The 23,719-nt window shown below is 43.7% G+C and overlaps 1 protein-coding gene across 7 annotated transcripts in view; it reads right to left on the minus strand.

Moving 5' to 3' along the window:
• The window catches only part of LOC143293384 (serine/threonine-protein kinase 10-like), a 70,412-nt gene that overhangs the window by 23,251 nt on the left and 23,442 nt on the right, over nucleotides 1–23,719 (minus strand). For all 7 annotated transcript variants that reach the window (XM_076604199.1, XM_076604198.1, XM_076604201.1 and 4 more), the window contains one exon: nucleotides 19,599–19,732. In XM_076604199.1, coding sequence (XP_076460314.1) covers nucleotides 19,599–19,732 — 134 coding nt within the window. The remainder of the gene's footprint in view (nucleotides 1–19,598; nucleotides 19,733–23,719) is intronic.

A 23,719-nucleotide genomic window follows, 5' to 3' on the forward strand; every position in this document is an offset into this window, starting at 1 on the left:
GTCAACACTTTCAGTTTCAAGGAGATGTCAAAGCGTGCAGACTGATCCATACATGCTACACCATGTTTCTTTAAAATGCTCTAGTCAGGCTTTGAGAGCCCACCCAAGGTTTGTGAAAAGCAAATTATAAAAAAAAGAAAAAAAAACGAAGGATGAAAAGGAGCAGATGCTTGATCTACGCATGAACCCAACTTGCTAGTCAACCCTTGAGATTGTGGCAGAGAAACAGCAGTTAGTCATTCATTTTGCCTACAGCCCAGATTATGGCAGAGAAATAGTATAGCAGTTAGTCATTCATTTAGCCTTCAGCCCAGATTATGGCAGAGAAATAGTATAGCAGTTAGTCATTCATTTAGCCTACAGCCCAGGTTGTGGCAGAGAAACAGTATAGCAGTTAGTCATTCATTTAGCCTACAGCCACAAAACAGTATAGCAGTTAGTCATTCATTTAGCCTACAGCCACAAAACAGTATAGCAGTTAGTCATTCATTTAGCCTACAGCCCAGGTTGTGGCAGAGAAACAGTATACCATTTAGTCATTCCATTTAGCCCACAACCCAGTCCAGCATGAAGTCCATATCACACGCTGAGCACAACAGTTACCCCCCCACACATAAAACAGTCAATGGGGTAAGAACCATCTCTCCCTGCTACCCTTTCTCCCAATACTTAATGATACTTGTCAGGAAGCAAGAGGGGAAAACATGTCCATTTTGTGAAGGGAAATCAGAAGAGATGAACCATTCATCTGTCTGCCCTCTCTGGTTGAAATTGATCATAACAACACACACAAAACAAGGCACAGCCTGAGGCAGATAATCAATACTAACAGTCTGAGCAAACTGAACAACACAAATCAGCCATCTGAAAAAGCTGCACAAGTTGCTCCCCTCTAATCTGAGCAACCAGCATATGTGCCACCCCTACCCCCCCCCCCTTTGCCACCCCTCCCCCTGTACCTCCCCCCCTCCACCCAACTGAAGGTGTGCTTACAGAAAACTGATGAAGACCATTGGGGGGTGTGTGTGTGTGTGTGTGTGTGTGTGTGTGTGTGTGTGCGCGTGGCCTTGTCCACTGTTGCAATGTAGCTGCCTGTGGAACACAGCTGTCTGTTCACGTCTCAACATACCTGGCATACACAGCCCTTCATATTCCTCAACAACTGAAAGTGTATGCTTTGGGGAACAGCAAATAAAAAATTAAAAAACAAATTTTCTTCTTTTTTTTAAATGACAAGCGTTCATCAGTGACATGCCCATGAAGTGTTGCAGCAGCAAGATAACTCTAAAGACAGTAAAGAAAGAAAGCAGGAAAGAAAGGGACAAAAAATGAACAGAAACACATTGTTTCTTAATTCCAAATGGGGAAGATGGGTCATGGGGGTGGGGGGGGGGGGGGGGATGAAATCACACATTACAGATCACTCCCACATAAAAAAAACACAGCCACCACTTCTGCTCCATACTTGATCTTTTACTAATTTACCACCACTTTCACGTGTTCAACTGAGAAGAAAAAAGAAGAAAAAAAAATCCAAACTGTTCAACACAAATCATTCCAGTGGCAGGCCAAGCCGGCTGGAGCAGCACCTGAGACACTGTTGCACAAGCCTGTCGTGATGGCACCAGTGATGACAACGACAACGGCAGTGACTGAACGGCCGGCCACACCAGCAGGCAGCGGCGGTCACAGTGCAGCACGTGCAGCCAAGGTTGGTGCCTACCCCCTGGTGTTACAGCTTCCAACCACCCCCCTGCTGGCTTTCCACCCCAGGACATTCTGGGCTGGCCTCGAATGAAACCCAGAGTCATTTGTGGCTAGCTATGATCAACCCCCCCCCCCTGCCCCCCCCCCCCCCCCTCTACTTAGTTGGAAATTAACCCCTTTATATGGGTTTAATCAAACTGTTGGAAAAGGAAGGGGGGTCATACTGGGGTACATACTGACAACTCCCCCCTTCCCCACCTCCATTATCACTTGAAGGAAGCTAGCACGGGGGACTTTGATACTCTACTGATTCTGACTGGGCCAAGTTTACCCCCAGGGGTCATTTCAAGCTATCCTAAAATAACTTTCCTATCAATTTAAAAGGGGGGGCGGAGGGGGATTGGGGGGATGGGGGGGGAGCTGGGGGGCGGGGGGGGGGGAGTAAAAATCTAACAAGGGAGGGGGTCAGTCTTGACCAGCTAAAGTTTACCCTAGGGGACCATTCCAGATTTGACCCTGGGGGTAAAAACTGACTGGGGTACAAATCGGCTGTGACACCAGCATTGATCTGGCTGCCTGCCAGGTGGCAAACAAGACACTGTTCCTGCTGCTTACCTGTAGCATCCTGCCTGCTACTGCCGCTCTCCCTGCCTCCCACCAGCCACAACGAAACACTGCTGCCTGGCCTTTTGGGGTTATTGTAATAGTATCAGCATCAAACCCAGCCACAACGAAACATTGATGTCTGGCCTTTTGGGGTTATTGTAATAGTATCAGCATCAAACCCAGCCACAACGAAACACTATGTCTGGCCTTTTGGGGTTATTGTAATAGTATCAGCATCAAACCCAGCCACAACGAAACACTATGTCTGGCCTTTTGGGGTTATTGTAATAGTATCAGCATCAAACCCAGCCACAACGAAACACTATGTCTGGCCTTTTGGGGTTATTGTAATAGTATCAGCATCAAACCCAGCCACAACGAAACATTGATGTCTGGCCTTTTGGGGTTATTGTAATAGTATCAGCATCAAACCCAGCCACAACGTAACACTGCTGTCTGGCCTTTAAGGGTTATTGTAATAGTATCAGCATCAAACCCAGCCACAACGAAACACTGCTGTCTGGCCTTTTGGGGTTATTGTAATAGTATCAGCATCAAACCCAGCCACAACGAAACACTGCTGCCTGGCCTTTTGGGGTTATTGTAATAGTATCAGCATCAAACCCAGCCACAACGAAACACTATGTCTGGCCTTTTGGGGTTATTGTAATAGTATCAGCATCAAACCCAGCCACAACGTAACACTGCTGTCTGGCCTTTAAGGGTTATTGTAATAGTATCAGCATCAAACCCAGCCACAACGAAACACTATGTCTGGCCTTTTGGGGTTATTGTAATAGTATCAGCATCAAACCCAGCCACAACGAAACACTGCTGTCTGGCCTTTTGGGGTTATTGTAATAGTATCAGCATCAAACCCAGCCACAACGAAACACTGCTGCCTGGCCTTTTGGGGTTATTGTAATAGTATCAGCATCAAACCCAGCCACAACGAAACACTATGTCTGGCCTTTTGGGGTTATTGTAATAGTATCAGCATCAAACCCAGCCACAACGAAACACTATGTCTGGCCTTTTGGGGTTATTGTAATAGTATCAGCATCAAACCCAGCCACAACGAAACATTGATGTCTGGCCTTTTGGGGTTATTGTAATAGTATCAGCATCAAACCCAGCCACAACGAAACACTATGTCTGGCCTTTTGGGGTTATTGTAATAGTATCAGCATCAAACCCAGCCACAACGAAACACTATGCCTGACCTTTTGGGGTTATTGTAATAGTATCAGCATCAAACCCAGCCACAACGAAACACTATGTCTGGCCTTTTGGGGTTATTGTAATAGTATCAGCATCAAACCCAGCCACAACGAAACACTGCTGCCTGGCCTTTTGGGGTTATTGTAATAGTATCAGCATCAAACCCAGCCACAACGAAACACTATGTCTGGCCTTTTGGGGTTATTGTAATAGTATCAGCATCAAACCCAGCCACAACGTAACACTGCTGTCTGGCCTTTTGGGGTTATTGTAATAGTATCAGCATCAAACCCAGCCACAACGAAACACTGCTGCCTGACCTTTTGGGGTTATTGTAATAGTATCAGCATCAAACCCAGCCACAACGTAACACTGCTGCCTGGCCTTTTGGGGTTATTGTAACAGCATGAGCAAAAATACTGGTTAATTTTTCATGCTCAGTCAGGCATCTCTGTGGTCATTTTAACTCTTTCTGCTCCCGGTATAAATTAACTCTTACCATGATTACTTACCTGTGGACCAGATATGGGTATTTTCGCACCAACACACAATTCTTGTTAAGTTTATTCTTGCTTGGTACACTTGATGCTCAAGACTGAACTGTTTATGGATTCCAGAAGTGTGAAGTCTAAGCTTTGTTCGACTGGTAAAATCAACAATTCTCCATATATCTTTGCTGTTTCAGTGAAGCACCCAATTATCACTGGTCTTATGTAGTGCTGTCCTGAGTTGTGGCAGGAAGTAGTTGTGGGGTACAATTATCACCAGTCTTATGTAGTGCTGTCCTGAGTTGTGGCAGCAAGTAGTTGTGGGGTACAATTATCACCAGTCTTATGTAGTGCTGTCCTGAGTTGTGGCAGCAAGTAGTTGTGAGGTACAATTATCACCAGTCTTATGTAGTGCTGTCCTGAGTTGTGGTAGGAAGTAGTTGTGGGGTACAATTATCACCAGTCTTATGTAGTGCTGTCCTGAGTTGTGGCAGCAAGTAGTTGTGAGGTACAATTATCACTGGTCTTATGTAGTGCTGTCCTGAGTTGTGGCAGGCAAGTAGTTGTGAGGTACAATTATCACTGGTCTTATGTAGTGCTGTCCTGAGTTGTGGCAGCAAGTAGTTGTGAGGTACAATTATCACTGGTCTTATGTAGTGCTGTCCTGAGTTGTGGCAGCAAGTAGTTGTGAGGTACAATTATCACTGGTCTTATGTAGTGCTGTCCTGAGTTGTGGTAGGAAGTAGTTGTGGGGTACAATTATCACTGGTCTTACATAGTGCTGTCCTGAGTTGTGGTAGGAAGTAGTTGTGGGGTACAATTATTACTGGTCTTACATAGTGCTGTCCTGAGTTGTGGTAGGAAGTAATTGTGGGGTACAATTATCACTGGTCTTATGTAGTGCTGTCCTGAGTTGTGGCAGGAAGTAGTTGTGGGGTACAATTATCACTGGTCTTACATAGTGCTGTCCTGAGTTGTGGCAGGCAAGTAGTTGTGGGGTACAATTATCACTGGTCTTATGTAGTGCTGTCCTGAGTTGTGGCAGGAAGTAGTTGTGGGGTACAATTATCACTGGTCTTATGTAGTGCTGTCCTGAGTTGTGGCAGCAAGTAGTTGTGAGGTACAATTATCACTGGTCTTATGTAGTGCTGTCCTGAGTTGTAGCAGGCAAGTAGTTGTGAGGTACAATTATCACTGGTCTTATGTAGTGCTGTCCTGAGTTGTAGCAGGCAAGTAGTTGTGGGGTACAATTATCACTGGTCTTATGTAGTGCTGTCCTGAGTTGTGGCAGCAAGTAGATGTGGGGTACAATTATCACTGGTCTTATGTAGTGCTGTCCTGAGTTGTGGCAGGAAGTAGTTGTGAGGTACAATTATCACCGGTCTTATGTAGTGCTGTCCTGAGTTGTGGCAGGAAGTAGTTGTGGGGTACAATTATCACTGGTCTTATGTAGTGCTGTCCTGAGTTGTGACAGCAAGTAGTTGTGAGGGTACAATTATCACTGGTCTTATGTAGTGCTGTCCTGAGTTGTGGTAGGAAGTAGTTGTGAGGTACAATTATCACTGGTCTTATGTAGTGCTGTCCTGAGTTGTGGCAGGCAAGTAGTTGTGAGGTACAATTATCACTGGTCTTATGTAGTGCTGTCCTGAGTTGTGGCAGGCAAGTAGTTGTGAGGTACAATTATCACTGGTCTTACTTAGTGCTGTCCTGAGTTGTAGCAGGCAAGTAGTTGTGAGGTACAATTATCACTGGTCTTATGTAGTGCTGTCCTGAGTTGTGGTAGGAAGTAGTTGTGGGGTACAATTATCACTGGTCTTATGTAGTGCTGTCCTGAGTTGTGGCAGGAAGTAGTTGTGGGGTACAATTATCACTGGTCTTACATAGTGCTGTCCTGAGTTGTGGCAGGCAATAGTTGTGGGGTACAATTATCACTGGTCTTATGTAGTGCTGTCCTGAGTTGTGGTAGGAAGTAGTTGTGGGGTACAATTATCACTGGTCTTATGTAGTGCTGTCCTGAGTTGTGGCAGCAAGTAGTTGTGAGGTACAATTATCACCGGTCTTATGTAGTGCTGTCCTGAGTTGTGGCAGCAAGTAGATGTGGGGTACAATTATCACTGGTCTTATGTAGTGCTGTCCTGAGTTGTGGCAGGAAGTAGTTGTGGGGTACAATTATCACCAGTCTTATGTAGTGCTGTCCTGAGTTGTGGCAGCAAGTAGTTGTGAGGTACAATTATCACCGGTCTTATGTAGTGCTGTCCTGAGTTGTGGCAGCAAGTAGATGTGGGGTACAATTATCACTGGTCTTATGTAGTGCTGTCCTGAGTTGTGGCAGCAAGTAGTTGTGGGGTACAATTATCACTGGTCTTATGTAGTGCTGTCCTGAGTTGTGGCAGCAAGTAGTTGTGGGGTACAATTATCACTGGTCTTATGTAGTGCTGTCCTGAGTTGTGGCAGCAAGTAGTTGTGGGGTACAATTATCACTGGTCTTATGTAGTGCTGTCCTGAGTTGTGGCAGCAAGTAGATGTGAGGTACAATTATCACTGGTCTTATGTAGTGCTGTCCTGAGTTGTGGCAGCAAGTAGTTGTGGGGTATGAGTTAATCATCTTTTCCACTGCAGCTGTCTTCCTCTATCATCTTCTTCTGTTTGTTTTTTTTGCTTTTTTTTTGTTTTGTTTTTTGATAATTAGATTTTCTACAACACATACTGCTGTGGTTCGATGCAACAAATGTCAAAATTTGATGGAGATACATATTAAGATGATGATGCCACCACCAAACTGACTCATGGTTCCAGTATATATATGTATATTGTGCCCATGCCAATCACTCATTTACCAAAGTACAGTACATAGTACAGCCAAAGGGTTAGCCCCTGCATACACATATCTAAACCAACAACACTAACTGTGTTCTGCTCAGGTTCTTGTTTGGTTTCCACAGCACTGGAGTTAGAATGCTGTATTGACACAACTGAAAATAACACCAGGACCATGCTGGGCGCTTGACCACCCAATCCTGAAGGACATTTCAAAACAGCCAAGAGAAAGCTGAAGGGGCTGGATCCTTTCAATGAAAGAAAAGATTTTTTGCTGATTAATTTTTCTGGGGCCTTTTTTTTTTTTTTTGTCCCATCCCATCCCATCACACACACACACACACACACACACACACACACGAGAATATGTGTACGGACACACATACACACACTTCACACTTACATAAAATATCCTTTGCACTCACAAAAATTGCTGACACTGTAAAACAGTCACCTAACACTCAACATTTCCCAAACTGGCATCTGCCCCCAACCCACTCACCCACCCAAAACCAGCATTCAAAAAGAAACAAGAAGAAAAAAGGCAACCACCAACCCCCCTAACAAACAAAATGATGTGTGTTGCTGATTGTCATTCTCAGAAGGCCACTGTGGCCGCAAGGTCAGAATAAAATCAATGACAGAGAGACGCCGTGTGCTTGCTCTCAGATCATGTGTCCCAACATTCCATAACTTTCTTTCTTTCCTTCTTTTAAAAATTTTTTACTTCTGTTTTGTGACTTCTCCTCCTCTTCATTGCTGGCAAACACACGCACGCACGCACGAACGCGCGCGCACACGCACGCACATGCACACACACACACAAACACACACACACACACACACGCATGCACTTGCACAAGCATATGAGGTAGGAGGTAGAGAAAGAACCATAGCAAGAGTGAGAGAGAAAAAAGAACATTTCGATCTCCATCACACAAAGAAATTTGCTTGAACACTAAGTCCAGCATGAAAATGTCCATTAAAAAGATGACAGACTGCACACTGACTGAGTAACAAAGTTTTGCTCCAACACTAAGTCCAGCAAGAAAATGTCCACTGCATTGACAACAGACTGACAGAGTAACAATATAACTGAATACTGAACATTATGCTTCAAGGGGGGGGGGGGGAGAAAAATATCTTGACCAAAGACAAAAACACAGACACTCGCCCACCCCCGCACAAAGAGGAAGAAATGTATTGATTTAATCTTGGCAAAAAAAGCTCGTTTTCCCTCTTCTCTCTCCCCATTGTGAACCAGCCTTCCCTTTTAATCTAATTACTCAACACACATGCACGCACAATTTTCCATGTTGTTACAGGGGAAGTGTGTGGAATCATGAAGCAGCATTAATGATGAATGCATGTGTGCACATGTGTGTGGGTGTGCATGCTTGAATGCATGTGTGCGTGTGTGTGCATGTGTGTGTCTGTGTGTGTAGTTGAGTCAGCATAAACATAAAAGCAAACATGTGAGCACTCACATGTGGAGTGTGTAGCAGGTGTGGTATAGGATGTATGTGTGTGTGTGTGTGTGTGTGTGTGTGTGTGTGTGTGTGTGTGTGTGTGTGTTCATGCTTGCACACTTACCCATCTTTTCTTGACCAAAACAACAACAGAAGAGGAACAAGCACTACTGAACACCACCAAAGTGACTTGGCACAAGTGCAGGATCTCTTCTGGTGTATGGCATCCCGGCGACCTAAAATCAATATGATCTATAGCTCCCTGCACACTGTCGGTGCTGAGACAACACCTGGGTGTGACTATGTATGGGGAAGTCAGGATGAGCAGCATTTAACTTTTAAGTGATGCCAATGAAATGGTACAGATGACGGAGCAGGAAAAAAAAAGAAGAAGATGTGGATGACTAACATACAACACGAAGGTGGAATTTGTGACAGAGGAGACAACAGACATACATGTTGTGTACCTATGCATGTTGCACTGAGAGACAGGGTTTGGGACACAAAGAAAGGCAGAAGTCCAGCTGAGGGCAAAAGCATTAGGCTATAGAGCTTCTTTTCACCATGCCTGGACACAAAAAAGGCAAGGAAAAACAGAACAAGATCAAGAGGAAGAAGAGAAGGACATTAAGAGAAAGAAAGAAAGAGAAAAGGGGCATGAGGGAAAGTGACAGAGACAGATGGACAGAGTGGAAGGAAAGAGAAAACGAATGAGAGAGAGAGAGAGAAAAAGACCAGGAAAAGACTAAGGATGATAGAGAGAGACAGTCTGTAAAGGATGACAGAGAGAGACTGACAGTCAAACAGACTGTGTGTGTGTGTGTGTGTGTGTGTGTGTGTGTGTGTGTGTGTGTGTGTGTGTGTGTGTGTGTGTGTGTTGGAGCTCATGTACGTTTATATGTATTTGACTGTGCTTTCATATCTGTGAAACTGCGTTTTTGGGGCATATCTGTTATGCATGTGTGGGTGTACGTGTGAATGTGTGTCTTCATGTTTTGTATTTATTTGCTTATTTATCATCATTGTTCTCTTATTTATTTAATTATTTATTTATTATCATTATTATTTTATCATTATTTTCATTACTACTACCTTTTTTATATCATAATTATTATTTATTTATGTAAGCTTATCTATACATATATTTTTTTTTTCTCAAGGCCTGACTAAGCGCGTTGGGTTACGCTGCTGGTCAGGCATCTGTTTGGCAGATGTGGTGTAGCGTATATGGATTTGTCCGAACGCAGTGACGCCTCCTTGAGCTACTGAAACTGAACTGAAACTCTGTGTGTGTGTGTGTGTGTGTGTGTGTGTGTGTGTGAGAGAGAGAGAGAGAGAGAGAGAGAGAGAGAGCGGGCGGCAGACAGACAACCAGATAAACAAGAGACAGAGAAAGAGAGGGAGAGAGAGAGACAGGCAGACTGACATACAGAGGCAGACAGACAGAGACAGAGTTAGAGACAGAGAGGGAGAGAAAGGGAAAGAGCACAGGAAGAGAGGGAGGGCGATAGGAAGATAGAGGTAGCGGCCTAATCCAAACCACAACACCCCTGTATTGATCACAGGGCTAACATGTAAAGCTGGGGGGATGGCATGTCCGATCTGCCCCCCAAAACAGTGTTCCCTGCTGTCAGCTCCCCAACAGTCAGTGCGTCCACTCCGCTCACAGCCAGAGCACCATTTGTGTGCACCGTGCTGTCCCCTGCGTCCCGCACTTCTTGGAGCTTTGCATGCATGCAGACCGACTCTTGCACTTTGTTCACCAATGTCTCATGGCATTATACATTTATTTGTGGTGGCACAATGGCCGAGTCAGGTGTTGGACACCTGATCCAATGTTTGCCAGCGATCAGGGTTGGAGACCCCGTTTCGGCATGGTGTTGTGCTCACAGGAAAGGCACTGTACTCTGCTTTTCCTCACTCCACACAGGTGTCAATGGGTACCTGACTCAGGCCAGGGAAGGTTGAAATGGCTGACAGACAGGACTGGGCCCCACCTCTGATGTCCATCCCAAGACACAATGACTGTGAATTCATTGCCCCAATGGACAGAAAAAGCCATGGGACCTTTAACTTCACTAGGCATTAGTACTCACAAAAGAAATGTAAAAAATCACTGCCACTAAGTGACTCAGCAGCAGTCCAGGGTCTCCTCTGGTGTGTGGCCTCCTGGTGAACCTAACACTGATAGTTCCCAGTGGTCTGCTGGTGCCGACTGTGATAGATGAACCCTTGTGTGGCTGTGTATGGGGGCAGGGGGGGAGACATGGAAAACCAAGACCGGCATGTGTCTCCCCCATATACCATGATATAAACAAACATCTGGAACTTTTAAAGTTGTTGTTGTTGTTGTTTTCAAATTACTGAAAACATTATATCCACCACATCTTCCTGAAGGCCTTAGCCTCTCAGAACAAATGACTGTCACATACTATTGAGAGAGAGAGAGAGAGAGAGAGAGAGAGAGAGAGAGAACAAGAACAAGAACAAAACTTTAATCTCTAGGCCTCCGGCCCCTAGAAAGAGGTCAATAGTACACAATATGGTGATCATGCAGTGACAACAAAATGTAAAATACGTACTAACTTAAACCTGTAGGGGAGAGAGAGTGAGAGAGAGAGAGAGATAAAGAGAGAGAGAGAGAAAGACTCAAAGTCAGAGAGTCACAGAAAAAAGAAAGTAAAGAGAGGCAGAAAGACAGTGAGAGAACAAGTCTTTAAATTAAAGTAACTCAAACAATTTCAGGCCAATGCCAAACCTTCAACAGGTTGTTTTTTTTCTCATCCTCCCTCTCTCTTGCGCGAGACATACTCATCACATCACGTAAATCACACTGTCACCACCATCTCCAACGGAATCGACTTCACTGTCACAGGATGTGAACCTTCAGCAGCAAACAGAGAAGATGAAGCACTGCATGTCACACCCACCCCACCCCCAGCCCCCACCCTCAAACAGCCATCCCTGGTGGTTAGACCCTGATGGAAACTAAGCCAAAAACATGTTGGCTGCTGTCAGCCCAATCGTTCCATCGGAACCACCATCAATCAAGCAGCTGGAAGGCTTGGGGATTTTTTTTTTTTTGTGCTTCCCCCCCCCCCCCTCCCAAAGCCCTCCCTCCTCCTTTCCTCCATCCTCGGAGGCACTGTGGCAGAATGGGTCAGGAGGTGGACTTCTGATCCTGTGTTCACCAGTGATCAGGGTTTGAGGCCCGTTTCGGCGTGGTGTTGTGTGTGTCCTTGGGAAAGACACTCAACTCCCTGCACTCCACCCAGGTGTGAATGGGTTCCTGACTTTGGATGGGGAAGGTAAAAATGACAGAAGCAGAGAATTGGGCCCAGCATTCCTGTGCTGAACCCTAGACACAGGCACTTTTAACCATCCTTACGCCTACCCCCCCCCCCTTTTTTTTTTTAAATTTACCCACAGCATTTAGCCTGATGTATGCTATCTAACATATATGTCATCATCCTTGGTGCATGCTAAAAAAAAAAAAAAACATATGCTACTGTCAATGCCAGCATTTGCCTGGTGCATGCTACCTACCATATGTTATCAAATTTGGTGCAAGTATAACATGTTATCATCCTTGGTGCATGCTGAATATGCCAACATCAATGCCAGCATTTGCTTGATGCATGCGGAACATGTGTCTTCATCCTTCATGCACGCTGCCACACATATTCATCATCAATGCCATAATTTCCTTTGTGCATGCTCCTTTATGGAACTGTCACCACTGCTGCCAGCCGCTGAATGGGAGGACCAGCTAAAAGCTGCCATCACCTGATCCCCTCTCATGCAGTTTGCTCTGCAGGGAACACCTCTTCCTTTTCCGTCAGCTCTTCCACTGATCTGCCCCTCCCCTTCCTTCCTACTTCTTCACAACCACTATCATCTGACTGAGCTCTCAGCAGATTTCCTGCTGTCCGTAGAAAATCTGAAACTGCAATTAGATGGAATTCGTCGTTTTCCGTTTTCTCCCTATCATTTTGCTCCGTCTCTGCCACTTCTGCCGCCCCCCCCCCCCACCCCCTCTCAGTCTTCCTCCCTTTTCTCTCCGTTATGAACACACATGTTTTCACCACCACATAAAAACTAAAGTGGTGTAAATGTGGAGCTAAAAAGTGATCCTGCCTATGAAAAAAATACCCCCCCCCCACCCACCCACACACTCCCCCAACAAAAACCAGAAAAAAGCAGTGAGAAATATAATGACATAATGTTCACGGCCAAGGGTAAACACTCCATCTCAGCAGGGCTCCCTTCATAATTACCACATGTCAACCAGGTCTCAGCACTGGACGTTTAGAATAGAGCGAAGCAAAGAGAAAAACCACAGGTAGCAGGCAACATAAATAGCCCAGTCCAACATAAAATAAACCAGAAAATACAGCTAAAAATGAACACACTAACAGCTTATAATATCTATGTAGCAACATTAATGATTATAATAATGATAATAATAATAATAATAATGATAGTATTTTAGGAGTGACCAGTTCCAGCCAAGCACAGACACTGTCCACAACGAAGAAACCCACCCACACCCACCTCCCTGCACTGTGGCAGATTGTGTGTGGGCTGGCCAGTGACCAGATGAATGAGTAAGTGGGGCTTGGAGTGGGTAAACTGATACACACAGGTTGACTGCTGGATATAGAGGGTTCAGGTATTTTCAAAATCCTTCTTTAAAAAACCCCATTAAACACACACACACACACACATTCACACACTGAATGACTCACACACAAACACACACACACACACACACACAGAAAATCAACAACACACAATGACAACCCACCAAATTTCTTGTTACTATCAGAGTGCCCACCCACACCAATATGTGTTTCAGTGTATGAGCTGCTGCCTCCTGGTACTGTGGTGTCAGTAGTGGTACACTGGGTTACTTTACTCACGAACCGTTCATTCATATATTGTTGTTGCTTATACTTCAGCTCTCCATTGATTCAATAGAAGAATTCTGCATGTGCAATGGGTATCAAAATGACATTCTATCATCAGCCACTCTGCATCTAAATATCACACACAAAAAAACAATGGCAGCTCATGTATGCTCCCCCCCCCCCCCCCCACACACACACACACACCACCATCACCCTCATACACACACAGAAAGCCACACAAATATCCACACACATACCTTCCACATAAAATTTCTACAAAACAGTAGCAAGACCACCACAGATCTAGCTCACTAATCCCTGATAAGCCAACCACAGAGGGCCCAATTTATCAGTTTCTTCTTTTATTGTTCAACCACATACACATTATATGCAGATTCATGAAATTAGCCAAGCTACATCTTCTTCTCCCTTAACTGAGTGAAGAGTCATTAGGCACTTCACAGAAGAACAGATCACCGTATTCCTACAACCCTGTTGACTGTGTGTCACAGCCTCTCTCTCAAAGGGTCTCTGCCAGTGGTTTTCCTGTCCACACTATATCATATTCAGACGATGCACTACATGCTCAGGGACCGTCCCTTGTCCACAGTTGCCGCCCCTTGTCCACAGTTGCCAAGATCAACCAGCAGACTCCTTGGGACTTAACAAGCGTGTCGCACAGCAACCCACCAAGTTTAATGGCCACATGAGATGATCATGTTACAGCTTCATGTGGATGGGATTGATCAGAGGACATAATGACTGATTTTGAGAGTAAGAGAGAGAGGGAGGGGGGGAGAGAAAGATGGAGAGGGAGAGAGAGGGATGGAAAGAAGAGGGAGAAAGAGAGAGAGTGAGAGAAAAAAAAAGACAGAAAGAAATTGAGAAAGAAAGACACAATGACAGTGAGACAGAGAGAAAAAGCGAGAGCTGGAGACTGGAGAGGGAGGGAGAGAAAGATAGAGAGAACAGGGGGAGGGGGAGGGGAGGGGGGGCGGCGAGAGAGAGAGAGAGAGCAAGAAGAGAGAGCAAGAAGAAGAGAGAGACAGACAAAGAAAGAGAGAGGGAGCAAGAGTAAGAGAAACAGACAGAAAGAACAACAGACTGAAGGAGACACATAACTCAGACCTCGAAGACGTTTTCATTGAAGGTTAAAGAGTTTAGACATGGCCTATTTTTGCTATCTGTCCTTAAGCAAGACAGCGAGAGCAAGAGAGACAGAGAGAGAAAGACAGACAGACAGACTCAGCCAACACGTAAATCTTAACTCACTTCTGTTTCACATCCTGAAACAACAAAATAGCTCTGTCAAAACAAAACAAAAAACCCAAAAAAAAACCCAAAAACCCCCCCAATGATAATAAAAAAGAAAAAGATGGCAATAAACAAACGAACAAAAAAAAAAGGAGAAAAATGCAGCAATAAATAAATAAATAGCAATATTATAAAAAGAAAAGAAAAGGAAAAGACGGCAATGAATAAATAAAAAAGAAAAAGACGGCCAGCCACCACCCACCACCATCACCACTTCCCCACCCCCAACCCACCACCATCACCACTTCCCCACCCCCAACCCACCACCATCACCACTTCCCCACCCCCAACCCACCATCACCACTTCCCCACCCCCAACCCACCACCATCACCACTTCCCCACCCCCAACCCACCACCATCACCACTTCCCCACCCCCAACCCACCATCACCACTTCCCCACCCCCAACCCACCACCATCACCACTTCCCAACCCCCAACCCACCACCACCCCCAACCCACCATCACCACTTCCCCACCCCCAACCCACCATCACCACTTCCCCACCCCCAACCCACCATCACCACTTCCCCACCCCCAACCCACCACCATCACCACCACCCCCAACCCACCACCATCACCACTTCCCCACCCCCAACCCACCACCATCACCACTTCCCCACCCCCAACCCACCATCACCACTTCCCCACCCCCAACCCACCACCATCACCACCACCCCCAACCCACCACCATCACCACCCCCAACCCACCACCATCACCACTTCCCCACCCCCAACCCACCATCACCACTTCCCCACCCCCAACCCACCATCACCACTTCCCCACCCCCAACCCACCATCACCACTTCCCCACCCCCAACCCACCATCACCACTTCCCCACCCCCAACCCACCACCATCACCACCACCCCCAACCCACCACCATCACCACTTCCCCACCCCCAACCCACCACCATCACCACTTCCCCACCCCCAACCCACCATCACCACTTCCCCACCCCCAACCCACCACCATCACCACTTCCCCACCCCCAACCCACCACCATCACCACTTCCCTTTAGCCAGATCATCCACCTGTTAATCCATGGCTGTTAAAAGCTAATGAAAATGAAACTGATTATATAGACAAAAAGCAAACGAGAAAGAAAGAAAGAAATGAGAGCAAAGAATGAATGAGAAAAACACAAAGGATGGCTTCTGTCAGCAAGAACAATCTATACTGCTTTATTCCCTCCCACGGCCACCCCCTTCAGGTTGGACTTTATTTCTACCCCTCCCCCCCCCCCCCCCCACTTCCCACAACCGACACACCTTTTTTTTTTAGTGAATGCAGCCCCCCCACCTGACGCCCTCTAAATTACATTAACCACGCAAAATGGGATTCATAACAAAGGTTCCTGCAACAGTTGCATGGCCGACCAAACCCACCACACCCACCAATACAGGCCTGCGTGAAAGCGTTAGTGTTGCAGTTTCGAGTGAGTGTGTGTGTGTGTGTGTGTGTGGTGTGTGCATGTGTACATGCTTGTTTGTGTGTGTGTGTGTGTGTGTGTGTGTGGTGTGTGCATGTGTACATGCTTGTTTGTGTGAGACCTTGATTTTTTTTTATGTGTGTGTGTGTGTGTGTGTGTGTGTGTGTGTGGTGTATGCATGTGTACATGCTTGTTTGTGTGAGACCTTGATTTTTTGTTCTTTTTAAGTATGGTTTCTATTCTCCTATTGTTTCCCATTTTCTTTTTTTAAGACTGGGTATGTGCTTGTACATATGTGAGTACATGCTGGTGCATGTGTGTGTATGTCTGGGTGTGAGTGTTGTATACAAGTGCCAGTGTGCGGGAGTGACTGATGAATATGAAGAAATCACGCATTCCATAACATTTCTCTGATGTCTGTGTCTGCTATATCTGTTTAGATCTTCTAATCCTGGAAAGTCATTGGCCGAATCAGCTATTCAGAAAACAGTGTGTGTAATTCACCACCCTCCAGTTCTGAGCTGTGTGCAGTGCTGGACTGCTTTGTGGTGAGTGTCATGAAGATGACTACTTTGTGGTCAATGAAGATGACTACTTTGTGGTCACTGAAGATGACTACTTTGTGGTCACTGAAGATGACTACTTTATGGTGAGTGTCACTGAAGAGGACTACTTTGTGGTGTCACTGAAGATGACTACTTTGTGGTCACTGAAGATGACAACTTTATGGTGAGTGTCACTGAAGATGACTACTTTATGATGAGTGTCACTGAAGATGACTGCTTTGTGGTGAGTGTCACTGAAGATGACAACTTTATGATGAGTGTCACTGAAGATGACTACTTTGTGGTGAGTGTCACTGAAGATGACTACTTTATGATGAGTGTCACTGAAGATGACTACTTTGTGGTGAGTGTCACTGAAGATGACTACTTTATGGTGAGTGTCACTGAAGATGACTACTTTATGGTGAGTGTCACTGAAGATGACTACTTTATGGTGAGTGTCACTGAAGATGACTACTTTATAGTGAGTGTCAATGAAGATGACTACTTTATAGTGAGTGTCAATGAAGATGACTACTTTATAGTGAGTGTCAATGAAGATGACTACTTTATAGTGAGTGTCAATGAAGATGACTACTTTATAGTGAGTGTCAATGAAGATGACTACTTTGAGGTGAGTGTCAATGAAGAGGACTGCTTTGTGGTGAGTGTCAATGAAGATGGCTACTTTGTGATGAGTGTCAATGAAGATGGCTACTTTGTGGTGAGTGTCAATGAAGAGGACTGCTTTGTGGTGAGTGTCAATGAAGATGGCTACTTTGTGATGAGTGTCAATGAAGATGGCTACTTTGTGGTGAGTGTCAATGAAGATGGCTACTTTGTGGTGAGTGTCAATGAAGAGGACTACTTTATGGTGAGTGTCACTGAAGAGGACTACTTTATGGTGAGTGTCACTGAAGAGGACTACTTTATAGTGAGTGTCACTGAAGATGACTACTTTATAGTGAGTGTCAATGAAGATGACTACTTTATAGTGAGTGTCACTGAAGAGGACTACTTTATAGTGAGTGTCACTGAAGAGGACTACTTTATGGTGAGTGTCACTGAAGAGGACTACTTTGTGATGAGTGTCAATGAAGAGAACTGCTTTGTGGTGAGTGTCAATGAAGATGGCTACTTTGTGGTGAGTGTCACTGAAGATGACTACTTTATGATGAGTGTCACTGAAGAGGACTGCTTTGTGGTGAGTGTCACTGAAGATGACTACTTTGTGGTGAGTGTCACTGAAGAGGACTGCTTTGTGGTGAGTGTCACTGAAGATGACTACTTTGTGGTGAGTGTCACTGAAGAGGACTGCTTTGTGGTGAGTGTCACTGAAGATGACTACTTTGTGGTGAGTGTCACTGAAGATGACTACTTTATGGTGAGTGTCACTGAAGAGAACTGCTTTGTGGTGAGTGTCAATGAAGATGACTACTTTGTGGTGAGTGTCACTGAAGATGACTACTTTATGGTGAGTGTCACTGAAGATGACTACTTTGTGGTGAGTGTCACTGAAGATGGCTACTTTGAGGTGAGTGATCTACCTCTCCTGGTTGAGGAGTTATGGATGTTTATTCGTAACATCAGTTGTTTTTATTTGCAGAGCTAAGAATCTCTACAAATGAATATCAACATTTAGAAACACACATGGAAAGTTTTGTAAATATTCATAAACAAACACAAATATTTACAAAACAAACAAAAAGCAATAACAATTTTTTTTTAACTACAAAAAACAACAACAATAACAGTGATATAACTTATACCTTACACCCATCCTTCATATCTCTCTCTCTCTCACTCTCTCTCTCTCTCTCACATACAAGAAGAAGATGCAACTCAAACTCTTGATCAGGTCCCCAACCAAACCAGCAAGGTAACGCAGTGCTTCCACAACAAGATAGGAGGGAAGGGGGTTGGTACACAGGGGCTGGAGAGGGGGAGAGGTAAAGGGGAGGGGAGGGAGGTGGTACACAGGGGCTGGAGAGGGGGAGAGGAAAAAGGGAGGGGAGGGAGGTGGTACAGATCCTCCCCCAAAGACGTTTAAACTCAAAACCATTAGCCTCCACCTCTCGGAGTTCAAGAGTCTAATTTCTCCCTGCCAGCAGAAAATCCAGCCCCCGATCAATATGTACCCCCTGCACTGTCTGGAAGAGAGACGGGGAGGGAGGAGAAGGGGGAGGGCAACAAAGACAACAGCAACGGCGGCTTCAGTAACAGGAGAAAGGCTTGAGCAAATTACGGCCCTTTGTGAGTGATGGAAAGTTTGCAAAAGATAGGCCAGTAATTACAGTTCTCTCTCTCTCTCTGTGCGGACAGCGGTGTCTGGTGTCACCAACTAAAGGCGGCTGCTCCAGACCACTGAAAAGCTGGACTGCGAGGATGGTTGGGTGGTGCTCACAGCCCGCTTTTGTCTCTTGGCAAAATTTCAATGCTTGTCACTGTAGCGCTCCATACTCCATGTGTTTTTGGATGTGTTTGTGTTAACGTGTGTGTTCAGACACGGGTATATTGTGTGTACCTGTGCCTGTGTGTGTGTGAGTGTGTGCATGTATGCATGTGTGTGTGTACATGTACCTGTGTGCGCGACTGTGTGCTTGTTTGCGTGTGTGTGTGGTGTGTGTCTGTGTGTGTGTGTGTAAATGCAGCACTGAAACACACACACACACACATAAATACATACACACACACACACACACACACATACACTCTTGTGTGTGAAAACCATAAGATTCAGGCAAACAGAATTTCAATGATGTCCATTCAGTGCCCCCCCCCCCCCCCCCCCCCCAAAAAAAAAGGAATTTACAGTGAAGCTGAGAAATAACATGGGGAATAACTAGAACTAACACAACCACACACACACATACACAAACAAAAAACAGTATACCATGACTGAAAGTATGTACTGGATATCAATGAAGCATGCACACACACACACACACACACACACACACACACACACACACAAATACACACCAAACCACTTTACAAAAAAACAACAGGGCCCAGCCCCCAACCCCCTTCCCTCCCCAACATTCCCTAAAAAAAAAAAAAAAAAGAAAGAAAAAAGAGCCAAACTTACCGATTATCATGCTCCTCCTTGACCTTGTTCTCCTGACCTGAGGCCACAACCTTGGTGGTAGTAGAGGTCACGACCTTTCCATCCTTCATGTAGGTGCGGGTCTTGGTCATGGTGCGATAGTGAGACTTGTTCTCCTACAGCGTCACAAGTGTGTACAGAAATGTCCATGGTTAGGATCCAGACAACTGTAGAGAACACCCCTGAAGACTACAGCCCTCAACAACTTGACCTTAAGGGCATCATCCGACAGGCCGTTAAGCTCTACCCTACTATGATTCCTCATCCTAAAACTTGAATGGTTTGCCCCATCAAAGATCATCCCATGCTTTCATCAAAATCCAAAAAGTATGTCACTAACATTCAGCTTACCTTGAACACCAGCTGAAGTCTATCACAAAGAGTTAGAGGCAACGGTACATAATCATTCAAGGAAAAAGTGGTTCACATCAGTAACCAACAGATTACTGCTGCTGACTACAACAGATTAATTAAATTCAATATCTTTTATATAGTATAATGATGCACAGATGCACCACATGGAATTTGTGGTCACTAATTTTGAAATCATTCCTTTGGAGTTTGCAACTTCAAAAGTATTCATTATTAAGTAATCCAAACAAAAGGTATGTTTATCTGTGTGTGTGTGTGCGCTTATTGAAGTTATGTCATATGTATACTTGCGCGCACACACCACACACAAACACACACAATAATTATCTATTTATTTATACATTTATTTATTTATTTACCAATGTACTTGTGTCTTATAAACTTTAAGGTTTCTTGTATTCTACACACACACACACTCATTCATTCACTCTCTCTCTCTCTCACACATATCGGTAGACACACACATACATAAATACATACCAAAAACAGCAATTAACCAAAGATAACAATATGCTTGAATATAAAGTGCATCTGATTTCATTGCAACTGAAACTAAACCACTGCTTTTGTGATTCTCATCACTATAACTCACCACTGAGTCACCTGAATTTGTTAATATCATGACTGTGCATATGGATATAATACCACACAGGCATGTGTCTGTATGATAATAGGACATTGTAATGTATATGACTGGTTTTAACTATTCAGATTTGCTTTTAAGTGTTGTGATACTGGTATTGTGACATGAGATTTTATCATTTAGGTATTGTGATGTTTGAGATATTTTTGTTGAGTTTTGTGCTGTGCATCATGGTTTTGTGTTTATTCATACATACTGTTTGGTTGCATGTCTACACAGGGTTATGTTTGTAAACTGTCATTCGAGTGTTAAAATGCATGTTTTACACATCAGTTTGGTTTTTTGTTTGTTTGTTTGTTGAATGTACAGCACAAATGAGCATGTTTTATGTGGTAAGGAGTTATGCAATTGTTTATTATCATCATATTTTTGTTGTTGTTGTTGTTTTTTTGCTTTGTTTTTTGTTGAATGTACAGCCCAAATGAGCATGTTTTATGTGGTAAGGAGTTATGCAATTGTTTATTATCATTTTTTGTTGTTGTTGTTGTTGAATCTACAGCGCAAATGAGCACGTTTTATGTGGTAAGGAGTTATGCAATTGTTTATTATCTTTTTTTTTTTTTTTTTTTTTGCACAAATGAGCATGTTTTATGTGGTAAGGTGTTATGCAATTGTTTATTATCATTTTTTGTTGTTGTTGTTGTTGTTGTTGAATGTACAGCCCAAATGAGCATGTTTTATGTGGTAAGGAGTTATGCAATTGTTTATTATCATCATTACTTTTATTCTTGTTATTATCATTATTAGTATTATATGTTCAATTTTGTACTTGCTTAGACGTGTGTAAACAGATACACATAGTACACTATGAAACACACACATATACACTCATAATCAATGCCATGCTTTCATTAAACAGATGTACAGATCTAAGTAGTCAAGTAAAAAATGAAGTCATGAAGTACTGTATTTCATCTCCAGTGAAGGGGGATTTGGCAAATGGGAAGAGCAAAGTGAACAGCAGAATGAGAATAATCATAATCACTTTGTTATCTCAATTAGAGGAATTAAGAGCGGTGAAGCCTGTAGCACATACACAAGGAAGGGGAGTAATTCAGTGAGGGGTAATTTGTGAGCGAAATGACACTGTAGCTGTGCAAATGGTGACAAAGGATTGACACAGAATTCTTTCAGCATCAGTGCAAAGTATGACAAGACATGTTACAGAATGTGTTCTGTTTCAGTGATCTTTCATCAGTCCTTTTTAGACCAATTTAAAAGAGATATGGAATCAAAACTTTCAATCAATTTCCAATCAGTCTGGGGTTGATTTGATTTTTTTTTTTTTTTTTTTTTTTTTTTTTTTTTTTTTAAGGGGGGGAGGATGTAGGGGAGGGGGGGGATGACTGTTTTATTTTGTTTTGATTTTTAACTAATTTTCATGTTTATGAACATTAATCAAGACTAAATGTTATACGTTCAATAAACTGTTCTCAGAGTTCTGTTCATTTCATTTCCTCAGTGAGGACACATGGCAGTGAAGGTTTTCAATTTATCACACTCCATCACAATCTTGGGATGCAATCTGATAAACTTTTTTTTCCCCCACAACCTCTTTTTTTTTTGTTTTGTTTTGTGTTTGTTGTTGTTGTTGTTTTTTAATACTAATTTTCTTTTGCTCAACTCTTTTTGAAGATGAGTTTAGACACAAGACTGGTTGATTTTTTTGTTGACGGACATGTACAAATAAATTTTTTTTTAAATGCAAATAAGCTACAATAAAAATGACAAAAGATAATGTATGTTCATCAAAATATAATTACAGTACACACACACACACACATTACTGTCCAGCCATCTTTAACCAACTATCTCTTCAATGACCTCTTCCCATCCCCAGCAGAACCCCACAAAAATCACACGCACACACACACACACACACACACACACACATTACTGTCCAGCCATCTTTAACCAACTATCTCCTCAATGACCTCTCCCCATCTCCCTCAGAACCCCCCTCCCCTTCCCCTTCGGCCTGTAAAATTCACAATGCTGAATCTTACAAGGCACATTCTCTTTGTTTCTTGGAACTTGCAGACATCCCTTCTTGCCTTACTCTGTTTCAGTTTCTGTTTCCAAGACGTGTTAAAGCATGGTGACTGGTCCACACACACTACACATCTGCTAAAACAATAAAAGTGACCAGTCACTATCAACTCCTATGACAGTCAATGTTGACTATTCAGTCATATATTTGGGGAATCAAGTACAGCAATGGACAGTGTGCTTTGAGATAAAATATAATAATAAAATGTTGGCAATCAATTACTTTTCTATCCTAATCCAAGTTTCAAGGTGTCAAAGCATGTGGACAGACCCATATGTGCTACACCAAATCTGTCTTAAAAAAAAAAAAAAATTAAGGGAACAGATGCCTAATCTTTGTATAAACCCAATGCACTGATCAGGCCTAGATCATCCACAATGTGTGACATTAACAGTTAACACCTGCACCAGTTAACACCAAGCACGTCTAGTATAGTGACTGGTCAAACCCCCCTTCCACCCCTTCTGACTATACTAACACACAATTAAACAGTTTCATTTCTGACAGAAATACGGTATGGGAGAATATGTAGCTGTTATGATGACTGAATATGACAGTACATCCACAAATAAGGTATGGCCGAATAATGGAAGAAAGTCCAAACTGGTGAAGTACAGGAGTGGTATACATCTCCTGAAAGGTGGACAGATCTGGACGGTTGGAATCCAAAGTAAGCAGGAGGAGACATGTTAACACAAAGCTGTGTGTCAATCTGGGGTACAGGGAAGCAGTGTTATCTATGCCAGATTAACATGTCTCAAACCTTTCATTTACAGGATTTTTCAAATACATTTCAAATCATGTCCTCTCCAATACTGCGTTCTCTCTCACCACTGAAGATATATTAACATTGGTGTTTTTCTTTACTGTTCTGAGTGTTAAAAAAAAATTGTATGTGCCTGTGTTACGTGTGGGTTTACGTGAGCGTGTGTGGCAGAGAAGACAGCAGGCTTATTTGGTGATGTGTGCATAATTGCCCAACAGTGAACTCAACGAATAAAGGAAAATAAATGCATTACACTGTGCATGGGTATAGCA

The sequence above is a fragment of the Babylonia areolata genome, chromosome 19 (genome assembly GCF_041734735.1).
Source record: "Babylonia areolata isolate BAREFJ2019XMU chromosome 19, ASM4173473v1, whole genome shotgun sequence".
Classification (NCBI taxonomy): domain Eukaryota; kingdom Metazoa; phylum Mollusca; class Gastropoda; order Neogastropoda; family Buccinidae; genus Babylonia; species Babylonia areolata.